Source organism: Micrasema longulum, unplaced genomic scaffold, assembly GCF_059751315.1.
Source record: "Micrasema longulum isolate JH-2025_06_02 unplaced genomic scaffold, ASM5975131v1 h1tg000526l, whole genome shotgun sequence".
NCBI lineage: Eukaryota > Metazoa > Arthropoda > Insecta > Trichoptera > Brachycentridae > Micrasema > Micrasema longulum.
In genome coordinates, this window is record NW_028277723.1 from 84,017 (window position 1) to 107,501 (window position 23,485).

The 23,485-nt window shown below is 33.9% G+C and overlaps 1 protein-coding gene across 1 annotated transcript in view; it reads left to right on the top strand.

Annotated features, from left to right (window-relative positions):
- The window catches only part of LOC148280848 (voltage-dependent calcium channel type A subunit alpha-1-like), a gene marked incomplete at its 3' end in the record, with an annotated part of 161,573 nt that overhangs the window by 16,289 nt on the left and 121,799 nt on the right, over positions 1-23,485 (top strand). The window contains exons 3-8 of the mRNA XM_088227692.1: positions 1,085-1,224; positions 11,321-11,421; positions 13,730-13,885; positions 15,342-15,562; positions 19,720-19,823; positions 21,851-21,966. Of these exons, the coding sequence (XP_088083818.1) occupies positions 1,085-1,224; positions 11,321-11,421; positions 13,730-13,885; positions 15,342-15,562; positions 19,720-19,823; positions 21,851-21,966 (838 nt within the window). The remainder of the gene's footprint in view (positions 1-1,084; positions 1,225-11,320; positions 11,422-13,729; positions 13,886-15,341; positions 15,563-19,719; positions 19,824-21,850; positions 21,967-23,485) is intronic.

The following is a 23,485-nucleotide window of genomic DNA, read 5'->3' on the forward strand; positions in this document are numbered from 1 at the left end:
TTTTAATATTTTTTTATTTATTTATTTGCACCTTTTATCAAAAACACAATTTAACGTTCACTTTGCCCAGCTAACAAATGTACGTACCATGTTCCAAGCTAGGCAATTACATTCTAATATATGGTAATAGTTAACAAATTAATAGAGAGCACAGACTAATACAATATAAACTTACTCGTATACACATTTTGATACATATACATACACACATACACATGTACATACAGACACACGTACATACACCCATGCGCATACACATACACACATACATTCATAAAACATAGACAATTTATTTATTATGCGAAATTTCATGGTTACCATCTGTATATATATTTTTAAAATTATTCTTTAATTTCATATTTTATTTTCGACATCCAGTAAGAATCTCCAATGCGTGGCCATGCATTAATTTTTCTGACTCCCTACGACCAATATCACGAAAGAGCGAGGTCAACACTTTCCGCAACTTGACAACACTCCCGTCTTTCCTCGATTCTGGCAAAAGGTTATGGACCTTTTTGCCTACGTAATAGTGTTGTCTCGATGCCAGAACAGTGTTGACCCCTTCACTTAGTATCAGTTCCCTGTTAGAGTATCTTGTATTATGGTTGTGGTTGACGCTTGAGTAAATGTCTCTATTGACGTGTGTAACCACTACCTGTATTTGTGTATTTGTTGCTTGAATACATTTTTTTTTAAACCTCTGAACTTTATTTAATAAATTCAGTTATAAAAACATAATTTCACTCTAGTATGTTTATACATTTAACAACATCAACTAAGATTATTGTTATTGTTATTAATAGTTTCAAAAATTACACATAAATTAAACTTCGATTGAATTTTATCCATATTCACAACTCATACCTTCCCCATTACTAGAAACGTCAATGTCAAATGTCAACTGCCAACGACGACTTTGGGGCTTTGGCGCCATAGGCGACTTCGGACGGTTTTATTTGAATTATTTGACGTTCTATCGCGCATTTTTGTTTCGCAAAAATCGAATTGGTCGTATTTCGTGTTGTTTGACGAAAGCATTTTCGCAATCAACTTTTTTACAATGTTGTTCTTTTGTTTGCAGGAGGAAACGGAAGTCTACTTTTTAGGAATATTTTGCGTAGAAGCATCACTGAAGATTTTAGCGTTAGGATTTGTTCTGCATAGAGGTTCATATCTCAGAAATATTTGGAACATAATGGATTTCTTCGTCGTAGTGACGGGGTGAGTCCGCAACTTTATAATATTCTAGTTTTAAATTCATTTTAGAAAATTTTATTTAAATGTTTTTCTTGTAAAAGTGTTTTTTATTTCCTAAAAGTGTCATTACTTTATAATATAGGTGCTGTTGCTGGTTGGAGATAATTTGTACACCTGCGATTTCTTTTAATGAGTATAATTTATATGAGTATACTTAAAATATAGCTTGATTAAAATTACAGCTGTCAAACTAATGTCACTAGCGATGGAAAATTATTAATCACTGATCATGTACCGATCAAATCGATTTTATCAGTTTTTTCATGCAAACATGAGACTCGGTTTCCGAAAATTAATATAAAAACGCAAAAACAAGCCTATTTTAGTGTGTTTAAGACAATTATTTACTAAAAAATAAGACATTAAATAGTTTTTTCATGAATAACAACAAATGAATTACTTTTAATATTATGTTAATAAAATTTGTATAAAACCACTCACCGACTTATCTGTCTACCGGTTTCAAGACGTAACCCGTCTCTTCGTCAGGACAACAACACTACACCAACATGCAAATACCACTACACACCTTCACCATAGTAGATTTGCAAAAATATAAAATCGACACGCAGGCTAGACACATGCTTCACTACGCCACCACCGAGGGTTAATGAAGGTGTGTAGTGGTATTTGCATGTTGGTGTAGTGCTGTTGTCCTGACGAAGAGACGGGTTACGTCTCGAAACCGGTAGACAGATAAGTCGGTGAGTGGTTTATACAAATTTTATTAATATAATATTAAAATGTTGGACCACAAAGTTAATGCTTTGAATATTAATAAGAATTACTTTTAATTCGATCGATTTGCGTTGATCAATTTGGCCGTTTTCACACATACCACGCAAATCCACCCGGCGCGGTTTTTTTATTGGGTTCACCCTATAAAAGGCGACTCAAATATCATATTTGTGTCGTCTTTTGTAGGGCGAACCCGGCAAAATTACCGCACTGGGTGGATTTGCGTGGCATGTGTGAAAAGGGCCATTGTCTCATCTCTAACATTTTTGCAAAATGATGTAACCTTGTAAAAACGTCGTTAATAATTAGGTTTATTTTAATTTTTAAGCTGATTTAAGATAATTATGTTGATTTATACGTCAAGCATTGCATTAAAAAAATAAATTAACATGCCAGATACGAATGATTTTTCGTGTCAATATCAATCAATCACTCCTTAGACGTTACAACAAAGTTATGTCCTCACTTTTGCTGACAACTGTCATTCTAATCAAGATATATTTTAAGGACTATACAGTATAATATATTATGTCAATGACGTATAATTAAATAGACACGTTACAACCCCTTAATATACAGGTAACCCCCCCGTTGATCGCGACCACGGCAAGTAAAACGCGGTATTTTCGCAATGTAGTGACGGTAGAAGAGAAACTAAAAATAATCGAAATTATAGAAAATGGTGGTAAAATTGCAGTTGTGGGTAGGGATTTTAAATAGCCTGCGTCTACAGTGTGATCAATGGGAAAAAAAGAGAAGAGAAATTGTTTTTAAAGCAAGCAATGGTTGGTTTGATCAGATTAAATGACGATCTAACTTGCATTGCCTTTAAATTATTGGCGAATCGGCTAGTGCAGATATAGAAACAGCTAGAAAATATTTGACAGATTTGCGTTAAAAATCCCCCGTTGATCGCGAAATTTCGCCAATATATTTATTTATTTAACAAATTTACGGACAATGTCCAATTTAAACTAATTATATAACGAAAAACAATAATAATAGACTAACAAATAAAAGAACGAATACAACAAATAAAAGCAAAGACAAGTTAATACATTAGACAGGCATTACGGAATCCAGGTTAATTCTACAGATATACAGTCAATTTATTGGGAATATTTCTTCAGCCTATTCGTAAAAAAACTCAATTTTCAATCACAATAATTTAGATCTTGATTGTCCTTTACAAATCTAATTATTCTGGGTAGAGGCGCATGGAAACCATAATTAGTCTTATGATGACCGAGGAACATAATTTCATTATTTCTGTGTCTACGTAAAGGAACTTTAAGAGATATTTGTTGGAGAATAGTCGGGACATCAAATAAACTATAAAGTCTCTTAAACATGCAATTTAATCTGCATTTAATCGACGTTGTGAGAGACTGGATATCTTCAGGAAAAGTTCCATGTCGGTATAGTGATCTCTTGTGATTCCTAGTTAGAAATCATATTACGGAGACATATTCAAGAATGGGAAGAACCAATGAGCAGTAAGGTGTTTTAAGAGTTAATATATTTTTAAAATCAGGTGTAGTTTCATTAACAAATCCAAAGAATTTAAGAGATTTGTTAATGATATGTGTTCATTAAAATTTAGTTTGTTGTCTAGAATCACCCCGAGATCTCTTATTGAAGTTACAACGGAAAGAATTTGGTCATGTAATTATCGCGGCCATGTCCAGTAGTGGTATCCTGAACCACTCTCGTGTCACGATAAAACAGTGTTTATGAAAAAAAAATGTACAAAAACACACGAGAAAAGCTACTCTCTCGTGCCACGAGAGTGGTTCAGGATACCACCCCTGGACATGGCCGCATCCCCCGCGATCAACGGTGGTAACCTGTATTGCATTTCAATTTGTGGGTCTCGATGCCTTTATTCTATGCTGTGTTATGTACTGGGTAACACTTCGTGCTCCAATGCCCGAAATCTCCTGACTAGTCTTGTCAAACCAAGTCGTCGAAAGGGTCGTAAGCTTCAAATACCTGGGAGAATATGTTACGGAAAATGGCAGCCTTCAAAAAGAACTGGGAGTCTGGCTAAAAATCGCAGGCGCTGCATTTAACAGTATGAAGGCTGTCTAGAGATCGGATGTTTACTCAGTGAAAACCAAATGCCACCTATATAACACCAATTCTCCTCTACGGATGCGAATCGTGGCAGCTCCACCAATTCAATAAAGTACATTAGGGCCTGACCATGAAACTTCACAGTAACATTTCTCATGATATATATATTTTTTAATTATATTTTTTTTTTTCAAAAACTCATTTTTTATTTGAGAAAAAAAATCATTTCATTAAATTTAAAAGGGAGACGATCCTTAATCTCTCGGACTAGCATCCCTTCCGGAAACCCCTTATCCCTCCCATACCCAGCCGCTCGCAAGTCCGCATCCGGTGCGTATCGCTCTATTGCTCAAATACGCTTTTGATCTCTATTTATTTATTTTTTTTCATAAATTATAGCATTTTTTCCAAAAATTCGTCAGCATGTTTTTAAAAACACATCATAAAAATGTTCCTCTGAATTTTGGCAGCATGGCCCTGAAAAACCATATGTACTTGAAGATGGGCATGTAAAATGTTGGAATAATCAGCGTGCGTGCATGAGATGTATGAACGTAGCGGAAGCGAGATCTGCATTCAATGACTGAGTAAAGTGGAGTTCTATAATAATGTATTTTTAAAAAAAAAGATGAGTTATACTTTAATTTTCAAAAATCAGAATAACCAGTGACCAGTTTCATTCTTTTGGTGACATCTTCGAGACTAGTATCATTATTATCAAATAAAATATATTTATACAAAACAGTAACTATCATCATTTGTAACGCTACAGCCCGTTGTGGGCCCTGGCCTCATCAAGAATCTGTCTTCATTCCGACCTGCACCCTGCAGCTCTTCTCCAGTTCGTCAGGCCAATTGCTGTAATGTCACTTACCACAATATCCAGCCATCTTAATTTTGGTCTACTTCTGCTTCGTCTGCCTTCCGGAGAGGTATAAAGAATCTTTTTTGGGCTACGGTTATCATTCATTCTGCGCACATGGCCCAACCATTGTAATCTTCTTATTTTAATGAATTGCGCAATTTTGGGTTCGCCATACAGTGCCTCTAATTCACGATTCAGCTGTCTCCTCCACACTCCGTTTTGGTTGAACCAAATATCTTCCTTTATATTTTTCTTTTAAATACTAATACCATGTTTTCATTTTTTTATCATAACCCAGCATTAGACACCGTATGCAATGACCGGTCTGAGGAGTTTTGTAAATGATGGTCTTAGTTTTTCTAGTGAGCAATTTGGATCCCAGATGTTTTAACAAGCCATAATTACATCTATTTGCTGCCAATAGCTGTGTTCTAATCTCGGAACAATAATTCTTACCATTAGTCATTTCAGTACATAAATATTTAAAGGAGTTGACATTGTCTATGTGTTGTGACCCAACGTCAATTGCCTGCTGTGCATAGTTTATTTGTGACTTTCTTGGTAAAATATATTTAGTCTTAGAAAAAAAAACAGCAGCTACATGGAATTCAAAATCATTTAAAAGTAATTAAATTTAATAATTTTTGTCTGGAAAACCTTTTTATATAGTATTGCGGGGTAAATACAAAAGTTTAACAATGTTATTTTAATGTACAATACATTTTTTTTTAATGTCGTGGCTCTTCCTGATCGTTTTTGTTTAAATACATATATCAGTCTTAAAGATGTCGTGAAAGCGATGAAACCAGTCACTGGTAGTGGCAGTGGCGTGAGTTCTATATAGGCACATAAGCAGTGCCTACTAGGATTTCATTAATATAATAACAAAAAATAATACACAAAATATTAGTAACTATTTTTAAATTTGAAAAATGCGCCAGAGATAATTCGGTTAAATAGTGTATTGTACCGATCGGCGCGCCGCTATCGGCCTAGGTCGGCAGAGGCACGAACTACAAATGCCCTTTTCGTTCATATGAACAAAGCGTGTATGCGTGAACGAAACGTGTATATGTGAAAATTTTTTCAGTTGTAATTACGCGTGTATGGGTAAGTTAGTAGGCAGTGTTCTTTAACGTTGGTAGGTTCATTGTTAAAGAAAGAACAAACGAATACTTTACTGACATTAAGCGTTTTTTTCGATAATTATTCAATAAAAGTTATGTCAAATAAATAACCTCGATGAATTGTACAATCGAGAATATTTATGTTACGCGTTTATTTTGTTAATAAAAAAATATAAAAGTAATTTTTGGAACTTATTGATTTGATAGCTTAATGTCACGGTATTTTGGAAAATTACTTGCAATTATCTAAAAGCTCGTTTACGCAAATTTTAAATAGAGTCCAAAATGATTTAATTTTGAGTGTAGCACCGTAATAAATGAAAATATTAAAATATTAAAAAAAGGATTTCGTAGCAATATCTTTTATAGACTATATTGAAATTAAGTAATATATTATATAAATTAAGCATTAATTTGGATATTTGATGTGGCTTAGGTAATTTCAATATAAAGTACAACACAGTGATTCTAACTAATTTGACTAGTGAAGTAAATTGTAACTTAGTAAGATTGATTACTTATCCTATATAAAACGTACTTATCTTTCCTACTGCCTACCCAGTTTAAAACTCTATGCACGCGATTGGTCACTGGTTATTACAAAATTTGTGGATTTAAGTTTCACTCGTCTTTGATTTAAATAATACATTTTTACCACCGAGATTTTTCACTAACTTACTTGAATATTCTATCATGATACCTGCATTTGTTTTGAATGTAAGTTAAAATATGTATCCCTCTGTTAAATGAAAAGGTCTATGACAATATTTGCCGAGACGAATGTGGACATGGATCTTCGAATGTTACGGTCCTTCCGTGTGCTGAGGCCTCTAAAGTTGGTGTCCAGAATCCCAAGTAATGGACTCTGCAACCTTAACCTTACATTTTGTCGCTTATAGAGAAAGAACACACGTATAATGTCACAATATCATAGATAAAACTCTACGCTAGAAGTGTGATTAATTAAACAACGTTAGATAGAAGATCATAGATTTCATTTATATCATAAACGTATAGAAAGTTTTACAGCACCATAGATAAACCTCTAATCTAGAAGTGTGATCTAATAAACCCTAGGTTGATTGTGTTAAAATATTTGACTCTGGTGTTTTTTTATTTATGTAAAAAGTGGATAAATGCTAATATTTACAAACATTTATTTATATTTTTTAGTTTAAAATAATGTGGTGTATTTTCAAAATTAAAGGTTCTTTAGATCAGATATATATTTTTTAATATGTGAGTATTCTTTATAGTCGATTACAATTTATTAGATTAGGTTTTCAAGTGTTCTTCTTTATGATTCCTTTACAAATTATCTAGTCTTTCTGATTCAATATACATTTTGTAAGTATATTTGGTGTGACTTAGTAAGTTGGGAGCGTGCTGATCAAATTAATACTAGAATAATTTGTTTGATGTTTCAAGATGTTTTATCCACATAGAAAAAATATCAAGTGTGAGTATTATTAAACAAATATCTTAGACGTTTTTTAGAATTAATCAATAATGATATTATATCTGATTTCACTTGAGAATCATAGTTTTTTTCATCAGTTATCATAATTCATAAATTTTGTCAGTTTTTCATATTTGCTTATTCTAGAAGATAAATTATATTCCTAGTAAGTAATAATTGTTTTGTGTGTCATCTTATTATTATCATATTATTGTCAAAAAACATATAGGCTAGTGAATCAATATAAATTATTTTCCTAGTAAGTAATAATGATTTGGTGTGAGTAATAATGGTTTGGTGTGAGTAATAATGGTTTGGTGTGAGTATACATATTTAACAATCATATTATTTTATATTACTGTCAAAAACCATATAGGCTAGTAAGTTAATACAAATTATTTTCCTAGTAAGTAATAATGGTTTTGTGTGAGTATACTTATTTAACAATAATATTATTTAATGTTACTGTCAAAAAACATTTAGGCTAGTGAATTAATATAAATTATTTTCCTAGTTAATAATCATTGTTTTGTGTGAGTACACTGATTTAACAATCATATTATTTTATGTGACTGTCAAATAACATATAGGCTAGTGAATTAATAAAAATTATGTTTCTAGTAAATAATTATTGTTTCGTGTGAATATATTTATTTAATTTAACATAAAGACTGCCATATGAAGACCCTATGGCAAGAACATTTTGAGTTTGTCCAAACGTTTGTAGATAAAAAATGAATTTCTATCATATTAAAACAGAGATTAAGAACATTTTAGACAAGAAAATATCGAAGTCTAGGCATTTACAGGGATTATGACCTGACGTTGGCTGCTTTAAGTGGCCAATTTACGCACTGTGTTACATTCACTATTCTGCCTGCGTTTGAACCTGGATTTTTCCATTTGTTGAATTTTGTGAAGTTAAAGAAACCAGTGAATGACAGGTCATAAGCCCCATAAATGACTTATCTTGATTCAGATATCGGTTTACATGCATATGTGAGGTCTTGTGGAACCTTTATATTAGTCGACCCGCCCTTTTTTAAAAAATAATCTTTATTCAATAAAATACACATGTTATTACAATATTAATACATTTTGAGAATAAAAACATCAAGTATTAAAATACATATGTCCCGATAAACTATTAAAAAAATAGTTTGTCATCGGGTGCTCAGACAGTAGCTTTTATTAAGATTAAAATAAAAAAAATACAAACATAATATTGTACACATGTAAAATAATGAACATGTATTTAGTTTGTTTTTGATGCTTTGAAAAAATTAAAAATAGAGAAAAATAAAACAATTTAATTAAATAACATTTACTTGAATATATTTGAAACTTGTCGTTGTCGGCCTCGTGGTGTAATGGTCAGCGCATTTGCCTACCATGCAAGAGGTCTTGGGTTCGATTCCCGACATGGTTGAAATGAAATATTATTTATAAAAGGGTGTTTATACACTAGAATATTTCATAGTCCCTAGACTTGCACCCGATGCGTAAGACTGATCACCTTACCATAACGTAACAAAAATAATCAAGATACGCTGCGATTGGTGTAGCAATGCAGTGCCCTGTGCACCATTAGGTGCGGAAAGGGAATGATGATATTTGAAACTCAAGAAAAAAATTACTGGGTGCTCATAAATCCAACCAAAACAAGATTGAAAACAAAAAATAAAATAACTGATTTTTAAAAATTTATATTGACAAAATACTTTTTTTTGCAAAATTTGATAATATTTACGAAATCGATATTTATGAAAAAAAATGTCTTTATTTTTATGTAGATTCAAAATATCTTTATCGGTTACCTTTAATTGAATATGTTTAGAAAAAAAATGTAAAAATATTCTAATTTTTATAAAGAAAACTTAATTTTACTTTGTAGATAAAATTGAAGATAAATTTTAACTTTTCATTATAATCGGGGCCCTGGAACAGATAATTGGCGAATATAAAGGTTCTCGCTGTACTCATAATTTTGCCACTGTAATAATATAATATATGTTTTGATTTGTAGTTTCTTTTAGCTTAAACTGTCATTTATTTTACAATGGTGTATTTTTTCCTATTTAGCGAAATAGATTCCAGATTGTAGCCGTACTTCGACACTACAGTGTAATTTTTTTAGAACTGTGTTCCTAAATTTATTTATATTTTTGTTGGCAGCTCTGATACATATTGTCCGTCCAGTTTGCAACTCCGGTTTAAGCGGGAAATTCACCTTATATTGAGAAACTTGTTACTTTAAATTACAAACGTTTAATGTATAATCATATTATGTTTACAACCGTATTAAACCATTAGAAGCTCTTTAAAAAAAATTCTTAAAAATAATGCTTCACAAAAATCGCAATTTTCCCTCTTTTCAATTGTTCCAAGAAGCTAAACTTTTGAAAATAAGACGAATGTTTTGTTTGCAATCTTTAAAAAAATATGTATTTAAGAATCAAAATGTATTTACAAGTAATTCAAATAGATCAAGTCAAAGAAGGAATCGTGTGCAAGAAATACCACATTGTAGAACGAGGCTAGCACAGAGACATGCATATTTTATACGACAATTTTTAAAAATTCTTTTAAAACTGATAATATTTCATTTATCGCAAACCTTTAAAAAATTTCCTTCTTTTAAAAAACACGTACTATCCTGGATTCAAACTAAAAATATTAACTTTTTTTTATGATATTATATCAATAATATTTATAATACATTTATGTCAGGTATATTTACAAACTAAATTTATTTATTCATTCAAAATTACACTAGTTTAAATATTAATGAACTTATTAAGGCTTTTTAAGCTTTGTCAAGCAATAATAAATAACAATAAAAATACATAGTAAAATTAATCATATTAAATTATAATGATATGTGTTGCAAAACGATAACAATCAATAATATGCAAATAATAATAATTATTATAATTATATTCATCATCATTCCCTTTCTGCACCTAATGGTGCATAGGGCACTGATTTGGTACACCAATCGCAGCATATCTCGATCGATTTTGTTACATTAATGTAAGGTGATCAGTCTTACGCTTCAGGTACCAGTCCAGGGGACTATGAAATATTCTCGTGTGAAAACACCCCTTCAAATAAATATTTCATATCAATCATGTCGGGAATCGAACCCGAGACCTCTTGCATGATAGGCAAACACACTGACCATTACACGATGAGGCCGACAAGACAAATATTAATTAAAGTGCTTAAATTTCATCAAATCAACGCCTCTATTGATTTATGAACATCGACTGTTTTTTTATTGATAAATCATAAGACACAAAGTATTTTACAAGTAAAATACGTTGAATTCCATTTCCAGGAGTTACAACAATTCAATTCGGGACATTAATAATATTAACATTTAGAAAATAACACATATTGAGAACAACAAAGAAACAAAGCAAGTTTAGCACCTTTACTGTGTTTGGGAAAAGGGATTATCATGGTTCTAAAAATGGAATTTTTTGCATTAAAATATTTGTTAGTTTTCATTTTACCCTTTGAAATAAAAATTTAACCTGCAAACAAAAAATGTTTTAAAATATTACAGTTTTGCATTGTTCAAAATTTTTTATTTAAATTTTGTTTTTGTACTGTGTTATTTCAGCCGCATTAAAAAAGTTCCAGTGTGTCCATCATTATTTTTTTTAAAGTTTCAAAACAAAATAGGTGTATCAGTGCTGCCAACAGTTGAATAATTCCCAGTTATAGACTGGCCGTAGATGTAGCCATGTAGTTGCGCTAGATATAGCATTAGTGTGTTGTTTGGTGCAGATTCGTTACCCAGTTCCCTCGGGACGGGCCCGAAGTGGACCTGCGCACCTTGAGGGCCATCAGGGTGCTGCGCCCTCTCAAGCTGGTCTCCGGAATACCCAGTGAGTCTCCGGACACACCCCACCAAACCCGCGCCGAGTGCAACTCATGTTTTATTAAATATTAGCGTTCTTATGATTCACCTAAATATTTCAATTTTGGGGGGCATTTTCAACGAGTTGTAAATAACTCACTATTAGAAAATGGAAATTCAGCTGTGGTAGAGTGGGGTTCGAACCTTGGACCTCCGATCCTTGAGTTCGGGGCACTAGTTACTGGACCATAATCAAACACATTCATTTCTTTTATAGCCTAGGGAAAGAGATGAAAATATAACTAAATGTGAGATCAGAGCGAACGGAGATATTCTGAATCGGGTAGAAGAATTTGTGTACCTGGGAAGTATGTTTACTAGGGAAGGAAAGGAGGGTGAGTGCCGGGAACAGGGTGAACAGTGCCCTGAAATCTATTTTAGCGAACAAATGCTTATCGCAGGAGGCAAAACTAGCAGTTTACAATGGAGTTCTAGTGCTGATTCTAATGTATCGGAACGAAGTATGGAATTGAAAAAATAATGATGAAAGTATGTTGAATGCTGTCAAAATGCGATCCCTCGGGTGAATGTGTGGTAAAACGATGTGTGATAGGTGCACAAATGTCGAGATCTGTGAACTGTGTAAGGCTGGGACTTGCATTATCGACCGAATTAAGAAAGGGGTGCTGCGTTCGTTTGGACATGAAAGCGATTGGACGACTAAAAGGATTCACTGGATTCAGAAAACGAGGAAGACCGAGAAAGACATGGCACGATCAAGTCCATCAATTACTTAAAGATGGACATGTCGAGAGTGGGAATAATCGGCGTGCGTGCATGAGAAGATGTATGAATGTACTGGAAGCGTGGTCTGTATGCAGAGTGATATGACGTTCTGTCCTCTCTGCCTAAACGGCGTGATGATTTGTTGTTATTGTTGCATAATGTTCCAAGAGCTCGCCTCCTACCTAAAAACCTGATTCTTTACGGATCTGGGCTTGGAGGGGGAGATTTAGCAAAACGTAAACTCTCGCCTTCCACACAGTAGCCAGGCTCTCTCTAGACCTGGGCTTGGAGGCCGGGAACTATTCACGGGGTCCCGTCACAATAGATCTTCACAGGTCGCAGTGACGTCATGGGCTTGCACAGCACTGACCCCCACCACTAAGAAAAAAAATAAGCATAATACTTGCTATCAGACAAATTTGAATGTATTTATTTGATACCATTCAAATAGCATTACAAACATCTACATTACAAAATATGTATTTCGATTTATACATAACAAAATAACAATCAAAATCTTAATACATTATAAATATTTGCCATTTTCAGATATAAACCATAAGGGATTTTTAATAACATTTCCGCAAAACCAAACATAAATATTTAATGCAGTTGCTGTTAGTTTTTTTAAACAATTTAACTAGATTTTTTTACATACATACCTATATTAGTAATTCACACAACAGAAAATAGTCAGTTTAGTACTAATTAATGTTTTTAGTAAATAATAATACTTATTCGACAATTTTTTTCCATGTATTTACAATTTTATTAGGATTTTGTCTAGTTTTTTTAGTTTTTTGTAGTAAACATGTGATAAAAATCATAAATCTCTAATTTAAAAATACCCATCTCTGTTAAGATTTGAACTATTTTTAAACTGTGTTTGCAATTTAAAACACAAATTGAAAGTAAAATTTGAATTTTCTATTAAGAACAGCTTATTCCACGGTTTCCCGCATTGATTTAAAAATTGACGAATTAAAGAAAATAGTAAAGAATTTACGCTTGTCGCAGTCAGTCACGTAGTCCAGTACTAGCCACTTTGTATTAGTAGCTTTCGGGAAGTTGGCGCGGGTGCACGTTTCGCCCGAGTCGTTAGCGATACCCAATGGTTTTTTTCATGTTTTCAGCAGTTAGATTTAAAATATTATCATCTTTGAATTAAATTATGGTTAATTAAAGCCATTCCCTTTAAATATTCCATATTTAAATCTCTTTTTTTTTAATGTGTAATGACTACACAGCACCGTAACGCGCGGGTGTTTTTAGGACAGTAAGGGAAAGGTTAAAGAAATTTTCGCGGGACTTTTATTTTCGCCCGTTGCCAGCGGTTCGCAGGCGCACAACCTTTCCTGAGCGGAGTGTGTTAGCAAACATTTTTTTTTTAAACCACTATAATTCCTCATTGAGTTTTAAGATTCAGCCTTTTAAAAACGCACTTGGAATGATCTGTTCTTAAATTGATTATTTTACTCTTATAATATTTGTTTTGTATTTACTAATTGGATTGTATTTCTCCCCTCCTATCCCCGCCCGTGACTCCCCAGGCTTGCAAGTGGTGCTGAAGTCCATTATAAAGGCGATGGCTCCCTTACTACAGATAGGACTGCTGGTGCTCTTCGCTATAGTCATATTTGCCATCATAGGCCTAGAGTTCTACGTGGGGGCCTTGCACAGAACGTGTTATGAAATAGAAAATAGACGTGAGTAGAATTTTTCTGTGTTTTTTCATTATTTTCCGAACGATAACTAATTACTAGCAACACTAAATAAAAAATGAAATAAATAAAAAACAAATACGACCTTCTAGTCTTCTAAAAAAAAAATTTTTTATTTTATTTTGTGATTTTTCTCAAGCCTGGGTGCTCTGTGATGTAATTCACCACTGTAATTAGGCCTCCTGGCCTGTTGTGGTGAAAAAAAAAATCTAAAAAATACATGCGTTGATGAATCAAAATTATGTCATTGGCTGGCTTAGGTGGCCACTTTACACACTGTGTAACATTCCCCATTTTGTCTATGTTCAAACATCCATATTTATTTAATTCTTCCATCTGTTGATTTTGGTGAAGTTAAAGAGCTGAAACCTTTGTTGTTGTGAAGAGATTCATCTGATCGAATTATTTCACATACTAGGCAATGCTTGAAAACAATTTTCCAATTTTTTAAATTTCGTTTTGGACCAGTTGGTTTTATTACAATATTTTGAGTTTGTCCAAATAATATGTTCGTAGACTGGTAACTGAAGCGTTAAATTGATTACCTTACCTTCATGTAGATTCTATGCACTACTTTTACTCAATTCTGACCTTTCTCTTCACGCTCAAATTAGTAGAACGATAAGTTCACGCTTCTACCAGCTGAGACAAATTAAATGCATACGCAAAAATTTGCCGGTTGATGCCGCCCGTCAATTAATAAATGCATCTGTAGTGTCTAGAGTCGATTATTGTAATGGTATATATGCAGGTCTACCAATGAACAAACTGACTCGCCTACAATCTGTATTGAATGCTGCAGCGAGACTTATTTTCGGAATCTCTAAGTTCAGTCATATCACTCCACTACTTCGGGAACTACACTGGCTACGTTTTCCACGCAGGGTCGAATACAAACTCTGTTGGCTTATGTATAAGTCACTGCACAACTCTGCTCCAGAATATCTAAGGGAACTCTGCATTCCAGATGAACTAGCTGACAGGCGTCTCGCGCTTAGATCAGCTACGTCTACGGCGAGAGGAAAAGTTATTATATAAATTTAGTGAACGCGCATTTGCGGTCGCAGGCCCTATGGCATGGAATGCTCTCCCAGCGGAGGTGCGAGGCTGTGAAAGTGAAGTGACGTTTCGGAAAAAACTTAAAACCCACTTGTTCTCTAAATCATTTGAATAAATCCGTAGCTTGTGACAACAAAGTATATTGTTTTAATTAAATTACAAATTTAAAAGCTTCAAATAAATTTATTTAACAATCGAATCACTATGTAAAGCGCCCTTGAGGTATTATATTACGAAAATGGCGCTATATAAGTTATCCATAATAATAATACAGTGAATTTGAATGATTCTCAATAGCATGTTTGCCTCTTATACTAAATACTTCAATAATTATCATCAAAATACCAGTGGGTGCTTTAGTCAAAACTTTGTTAATTTCCAGATAAAATATTCAAAGAAGGCGATGGGCAGACGCCGTGCAACGGCGACGATGAGTCGCTGGCGCCGTCGGGGGCGCACACGTGCAGCGTCAACGTGTCGACGTGCCGAGACTACTGGGAGGGGCCCAACTTCGGGATCACCTCCTTCGACAACATCGGCTACGCCATGCTTACCGTGTTCCAGTGCATCACCATGGAGGGCTGGACCAATATACTGTACTGGGTGAGCTGCATTTCCCACTAGAAACTGCCGAGACGGCCTGTACTGGTAGTCGTCGACTTGAGACCTATGCGGCTTTAAAAAAATAAATTATCGGAGTTTTTTTTTCCATTCATTATTTACATACAATATTTATTTATATATCAACGGTTCAAAGAACCTTTTACAATTAGAAGTTTTACAGAAATAATCACAGCAGTGAACAATTCATAATGTAATATATAATTTGAAATAAAACTATATAATTTAACTTAATAATTAAAACTTAAGAAATAAGTCATTTATTTTTTTTAAACTGCAAAAAAGTAAAAAAGAAACATACAAATATAAGATGACAAATAAAAGATAACAAATTGAAGTGAGAAAACCTTATGTTCTAAATAGAAAAATGGCAAATTTAAATTGAGAATAATTTAACATAAACATAAAGCGACTAGTATTTAGCTAGGTTATAATGAAAAAGAAAAATAATGCTGCAGTAAGATTTTATAAATAATACGTTTTTCGGATCAATGTGAAAGCTTAAATAATCTTAATAACACCTTTATTTTATCAGTTGGAAGAAGTTGGAATTTGGCAATAAATCCACAAATGTATAATTTATATATAAAGAAATAAACAAAAATACGTATCCAAAAAAGGAAAGGAAACCACTAAAAACTCTTCAGGAGAAGCCGGCCTGTGACAGTTGTCAATTGGTCTTCCGTTCCACTAGAAGGGTGTTTGGCATTTTGTTCCCTACTTTGGTTTATTTAACCAATTGCCTGCACTGTATTGACCATGTATGATACTACCTCTGGTGTGAGTTCTTTATTACCTTTCAGCGATGGGATGTCGCAAAGATCTTCACCCGGGCTTCTGCGTCGCGCCTCCAGCTGTTATCTGACCTATGCAACTTACGGCTGTTGGACTTTAAAACTACAATTCACACTTCTTTATTTTCATTTATTTAACAATTTAATCGATCCGTCTTAAATATGCACAAGTCAATTGACTCCAAATTTGAGAAAATCGATAAAAACTGTCTCTTACTTTTGTTTTTAACTTGTCATTGTCACTTGTTATATAAAAAAACCAAACTATAACAATGGTTCAAGTATAATAAACAAAAATGCAAACAATACTGGATTAATCTAGCTGTATTAATAATTGCTAATCGAATTAACATTTGCGTTGTTTGTCGTTAGCTGCATCGTGTCGGTCAACCGGTACCAACGCTGTGCGAAGAGAGTCTGATTTACATTTCTGTTTTGCGCAGTTGGTGATGTTTTAGTTTGGTGTGTTCCTGGGCCTGGCCCTCGGTGTTGCCTGTGCCCACAACATAGACTGGGGTTAACCGACGGTAATAGGGGCTTTGAAAGCAGTAAATTTACAAGAGAAACATCATCTTTTATCTGTGGTTTCCTAAGAAAGCGTTGCTGTTATCTAGCGGCCATGGCTTATGCTATGATGCGGTGGACGTGACAAGACAGCCGTATTAACGGTAACCGGAGAAGTCAATTTAAAGAGAGTGGTGACATTATTTAGCGGTCGTAATGACCGCCTAATTAATGTTTACAAAACTGCTGTGCTGGACAGATTAGACTATCTAGGTTATAAGATATATCATTATTAGTGTACCTATTTGGAAGACAAAAAGTCATCGGATGTTGAAAATTATCATTTGGAGGAGAGTGAGATATGTCAAAATCTAGCAGCAAAGTGTGCATTTCAAAGTTCAATGCGACTTTCTAAATTGTCTTGATTTTTGTAGATTGATTAAAATTTTGCAGTCAATCCTTGGTTACAAAGGTTTACGAAGTGTGCAAGGAGAGTGATTTGCTAATGAATGTGCAAAAGTCGAACGTCATGGTCTTTGAAAGAAATGTAACTATGACTGAATGTAAGATTGTAGTAAATGGAGATAGTTTGAAACAGGTCGAAGAATTTGTATATCTGGGTAGTATGTTTACTAGAGATGAAAATATGGACAAGGATATTGAAAGGAGGGTTAGTGCCGGTAACAGAGTTAATGGTGCCTTAAAGTCTGTCGTAGCAAATAAGTGTCTATCGCAAGAGGCTAAATTAGCCGTTCATAATGGAGTTCTGGTACCAACCCTAATGTATGGAAGCGAAGCATGGAGTTGGAAAAAAAGGGACGAAAGTAGACTGAATGCTGTTGAAATGCGATCCCTCAGGCGAATGTGCGGAAAAACAATGTATGATAGGTGCCCTAATGTCGAAATTAGAGCAGAATGCAAGGCTGAGTTAAGCATTATCGACAAAATTAAGAAAGGTCTTTTGCGATGGTTCGGTCATGTGGAGCGAATGAATGATGAAAGAACGGCTAAAAATATTTATGATGCGAATGTGTCTGGTTGTAGAAGTCGAGGAAGGCCGAGAAAGACATGGCATGATCAAGTACAACAAATTCTTGAAAGTGGTCATGTGAAAAGTCGGAATAATCGACGTGCGTGCTTGAGAAGATGTATGAATGTGAAGGAAGCAAAGGAAGTGTGCCAGGACAGAGTGGTGTGGCGTTCTATCCTCTCTGCCTACCCCTCTGGGGAAATGGCATGATGGTTAGTTAGTTAGTTAGTTAGATTAAAATTTTGACATTTTCGCTCACTCATTTTCATACTCAAAAATGTTAACTGGTAAACGAGAAATAACATACCACAACTATTTGTACCTCTATGACGGCCATCCAGCAAATGACGATACCGCTGTTTAATGTTCCACTCACAATCAAAACATTCTAGGAAACCTGCGCCATCAAGTTTGTACAGACGTTTTAATGATGGCATCCACCGCTACATGACGGCCACTAGATGACGGCACCACTTTCTTCCTTAAAAATCATACCTTTAGTCAAAAGAAATCTTTGAGAACATAATAATTCTTGTTTTTTGGTTGATAATTGAAGACTTTGTTAAAAACCGCAAACGCCAACAATATTTTAGGAGAGTGTTAAAACTGAATACCATTTTTTACAATGGTTTTTATACATTAAAATGAAACAATATCATAGATATACTTTAAGTTCACTGTATAGAACTTGAAAACGTTGAATATTAAATAAAATGTCAGTGTGACATTTGCCGTTTTTAGGTAATATTTGGACCGTTGTGGTTTTAAGTGCAAACTATGAAAAAATCAGTATGAATGGATGAAATAAAAATATGGTATTAGTATTTGAAAGAATAATATTCAGGAAGATATTTAGTGCTATCAACCAAAACGGAGTGTGGAGGAGACGGTTTAATCATGAATGAGAGGTACTGTATGGCAAACCCAACATTGCACAATTCATCAAAATAAGAAGCTTACAATGGTTGGGCCATGTGCACAGAATGAATGATAACCGTAGTCCAAAAATATTCTTTATACCACTCCGGAAGGCAGACGAGGCAGAGGCAGACCAAAATTAAGATGGCTGGATAATGTGGAAAGTGACATTAGAGCGATTGGCCTGACGAACTGGAGAAGAGCCGCGGGTGCAGGGACGAATGGAGACAATTTCTGGAGGAGGCCAGGGCCCACGACGGTCTGTAGCGCCACTGATGATGATGGACAAAATATAAATAGCGGTTTTAAGAAAGTTCAGTAGTAAAATCTTCATAAATATTTAGATTTGTTTAAATATTCATAACAGACTATCTAGAACTATCCAGTACACTTTTTGAACTGTCAAAAAATAAGTGGTAATGGCGCTAGATAGTGGTAAAAATGCTAATTAAATCATATTTTTTGTTAATTTAACAATGGGCAATTGCTGCTTTCAAACAAATTAATGCGGACAATAGCTGTGTTCACAAAAACACTGTATTTTTAAGAATGTGAAGCACCTATGAATTTTTTAGAAATATTTGGACAACGTCAAAATGATTGTATGGGTTTTTAGACAGAGATTAATTAAATACAATAACATTAATTTGGAAAATTTTGAACGTTTAATCTTTAAAGTAGAATGAATTTTTCAATCGTTAGTTAAAAACTCCTTAATAGGAGGCCATTAGGTTCTTGAAATGAATATAGATGGAGCAGTAAGAGTTTTCAATGTTTTTATGAAGATCGTAATCGCACAAACTGTGTGGTATTATATGCTTGTTTGCTTACCAAAGTCTCCCAGTTCTCAATGTTTCTGCATATCTTTAATGTCTTGAATTATTTTATTACAGATGAACGACTCAATGGGCAGTATGTTCAACTGGATGTACTTTGTGCCTCTCATAGTGTTGGGTTCCTTTTTTATGCTCAACCTAGTTCTCGGTGTCCTTAGCGGGTAAGTCTTCATTCTGTCATTCTATTGTAAGCAACTCTTTCCTCTTCTATCATCATAGAATTACGATTTGCATCTAGTCAGAATAAGACTGACCAAACATCTCCCTGGTGTCAAATCTCCACAAATTTAATTTATTTAAGTATTATGTTTTTAATCATAATGTCTTAACATTGATTTGACAAAAAAGTGGCGAGGCTTCTAACTCTGCACATTTATCAACCAAGATGTTCCTTGCTGAAAAATAAAGAGGGGCTCTGATTTTTGCTAAAAGACTTTGTCTTGAACACGGTCGATGTTCTTTTGAAACGTTTGAGCATCAACCGTAAAGGACCTGTGAACATACTCTGTAAATTTCACGGCTTATTGCATTGTCAGGATATGTTCCGTTAGAAGATTATGCCAATTTAAGATTACTTAATTATTAATAATGAAGATGTGATCACTGAACCGTTTAAAAGATTAGATTTTTTGCCCGGTAAAACATATTAAATTTTGTGTTCTACGCGTCTGTCCTTTTTGCACAAACTGTAAAGTCAACAGACAATGCTTTTTAAAACATTTTTTGTTATTCTCATTCATTATTTTAGTTTATGTTGTGTTTTTTCATTTATTTGTTTGTTCTGTTCTATTATTTTCTTTCACTGTCATTGCACGAAAAGGGAATTTTCCAATGAGAGAGGTCGCGTTGAGAGAAGGGCCCAGTTTCAAAAGGACAGAGTTCGGCAACAATTTCACCAGGACTTTGGTGCATACATTAACTGGATAACAAGAGCAGGTATAGCAGGAGTTCTAACCTGGCCCGATATAAGCTAACTTAACCTAACAGTACTTAAACCTTAAACAACCCATACTAACACTTTCAGCTTATTTGGTGTAGAATTAACAACCATCAGAATCTCTTTATGTTTTTATTACAATAGCCAATATTTAAACATATCTAACAATTATTATCGACGCTAAAAAGGCCAAGTGACTCCACTCTAGCCAAAATTTAGTTTTAAGTACCACTTTTCTCAGAATTTTAAGCTGCATCCTATAAACCCCGACACCCATGAATTTTGTATGTACATTTTGGCATTTACATAAAAAACCAGACACGAGATATAGACGCATCAGTAAAGGTTGTCTGCCTATAAATAATAATAATATTAATAACAAAATCAAATACAACATTCTAAAACAAGACGAAGACAATCGAGACTAATGAACCAGGGACTGAAATTATACAATAAACTACCAGAAAAACCTTAACACAGACAAGACTAAAGACTCAAACAACCTTTTAAAAAGATGTTAAAAATACTAACATTAATGTGAATTTAAAAGAGATAAAATATTTTCTCAAATAAATGTAATCCGTAAGAGATTGTAAATTAATCGAATCTGGAGTTCCTAATTTTAAAAAAAGACATAAAGCTGTTGGAGAAAGTCCAGAGAAGTGCAATTAAAACGATAGTTTCTCTAAGGAATAAATCATACGAGGACCGCTTAAGGGAGCTCGGGTTTAGTTCAATGGAAGAGCGGAGGCAGCGTGGTGACTTCACTGAGCAATATAATGTACCCAAGTTGAAATCAATGTTCACTATAAATGAAAATTGCCATCTCAGAGGTCATTCGTTGAAACGAAACACTACCTCCTTCTCATCCAACCCCAGGAAGAACTTCCTGACAAACCGAGTTGTGGAGAAATGGAATGGCCTTCCCGAGAAAGTGATTGGTGCTGGTTCAGTGAATGTTAACTAGATGCACACAGCAATGTGCAATGTATCATAACCATGTACACTTGTACACTTGATATACACGCATAAGCTTAATGGCTGCTAGTGTATTATTATTGATAATAATAATAATTAAAATAAAAAAATTAAAGAAGTGATCGAATGTAAATGTTTCCATGTAAAATTGTAATTATGAGCCAGTTATGTTGTCCTATATATTTAGTTTCTGAACACATCCTGCTAGGCACCGCTTCTCCATGACAATAATTGGCTAGTCCCTATTACATGAGCGTCTTTTCCCCTTTGTAGAGAGTTCGCTAAGGAGAGAGAAAAAGTAGAAAATAGACAAGAATTTCTAAAGTTAAGAAGGCAGCAGCAACTCGAAAGGGAGTTGAACGGCTACGTAGAATGGATTTGTAAAGCAGGTATGATTTTTTCTTCAAATTTTAATGTTTAATTTAAAACTGTATTTTTTTTTTATCATGGAATTATAATATACCAGAAGGCGCGTAGAATCAAGTTTGCATGCTGCAACTGTGTCCAAAAATTTCCAAATGCCCCCCCGCGTGAAGTGGCCACGTAATGTTGCCAAACCGCGAACAATATATTATCATAACACAAATAATGTTTTACCACATAAAATACTTCACTGACTGGAAAAAACAGGTACTTTTAATAGACAATCGTAAAAAAAACATTAAATAATAATTTAGTAATTCAGTCAAATTAATACAGTTTATTACAAACAGCATAATAAATAGAAAGCTGGGAAAATTTTTACTACCCTGGCAATACTCACAAAATGTCCACCTTGTTTTATTTAACAATCTGACAGTCAGTAAAATAATCGAATTCTTAAATAATATTTGGGAATTTACTACTTATATATATATATATTTAGTTGGATAATTTATATAGCGCCATTTTTGTGAAAATCACCTCAAGGGCGCTGAACAATTAATAAATATCCCAGTACGTCTTGCAGCTACAGAGCGCATGGACGGTTGGGATTCTAGTTCCTCGTTTTCAATTTAGATCAATAAAAAAATAAAACAGATAGGAGCTAGATTACAGAACGTCTTGCAACTACAGAGCGCATAGACAGTTAGAAATTTAGCCCCCATTTACACATTTTAAAAATTGACAAATAAATTTAGTGTATTAATGATACTAAAAAAAAAATATATAATATGAATAATAAAAAGGAATAAGATTAAAACACGTCTTGCAGCTACTAAGCGCATAGGCGATTGGAATTCTAGACCCCATTTACAAAATTTAGGTATTTTAAAGTTGATATATGAAAGCTAGATAACCAATCATCGTGCAGCTACAAAGCGCATGGACGAGTGAAATTCCAGCAAAGTTAAAATAATATCAATAAATTTATAAAAAATAAAGCATAGTAGTGAATTGGTCAAGTGTTCATGCCAAGAAGTAAGCAATAAAAAACTAAATAAATCAAACACTGTTTCAACTCCATCGTTAACAAAGGGAGATAGATGTCCAAAGAGAAGCTTTTGTAGACAGTAGGTAAATACCGTCGCCATGTGGCCCACTGGCTGCTAGACAATTTCTGGAAACGCACGTGTGTAGTACTATTATGCCTTTTGTTCCAACGACTTAGTGTCCATTTTGGTTCGTAATATTTCGTTTTATGAGACGCAACATTCCTGTTCAATTCACTTTTTGACGTGAATATTACACAAACGCATGTATGAGCGTTAGCATATACATTAAATGTGATATTACCCTTTTCCCTTTTAATCCCAGCAGTATTTTGACCCTTAAAAACGACACAACACGGCGTAATTGAATTCAAATCAGCGTACGTGGTTTCTGGACTATTATAATTCTGTGATTGTTATCAATCTGAATCTTAAAGATATGTGCAAAATGATTCTCTATCCAGCCTTTTTTTTAAGCTTATCGTTACCTTCCACC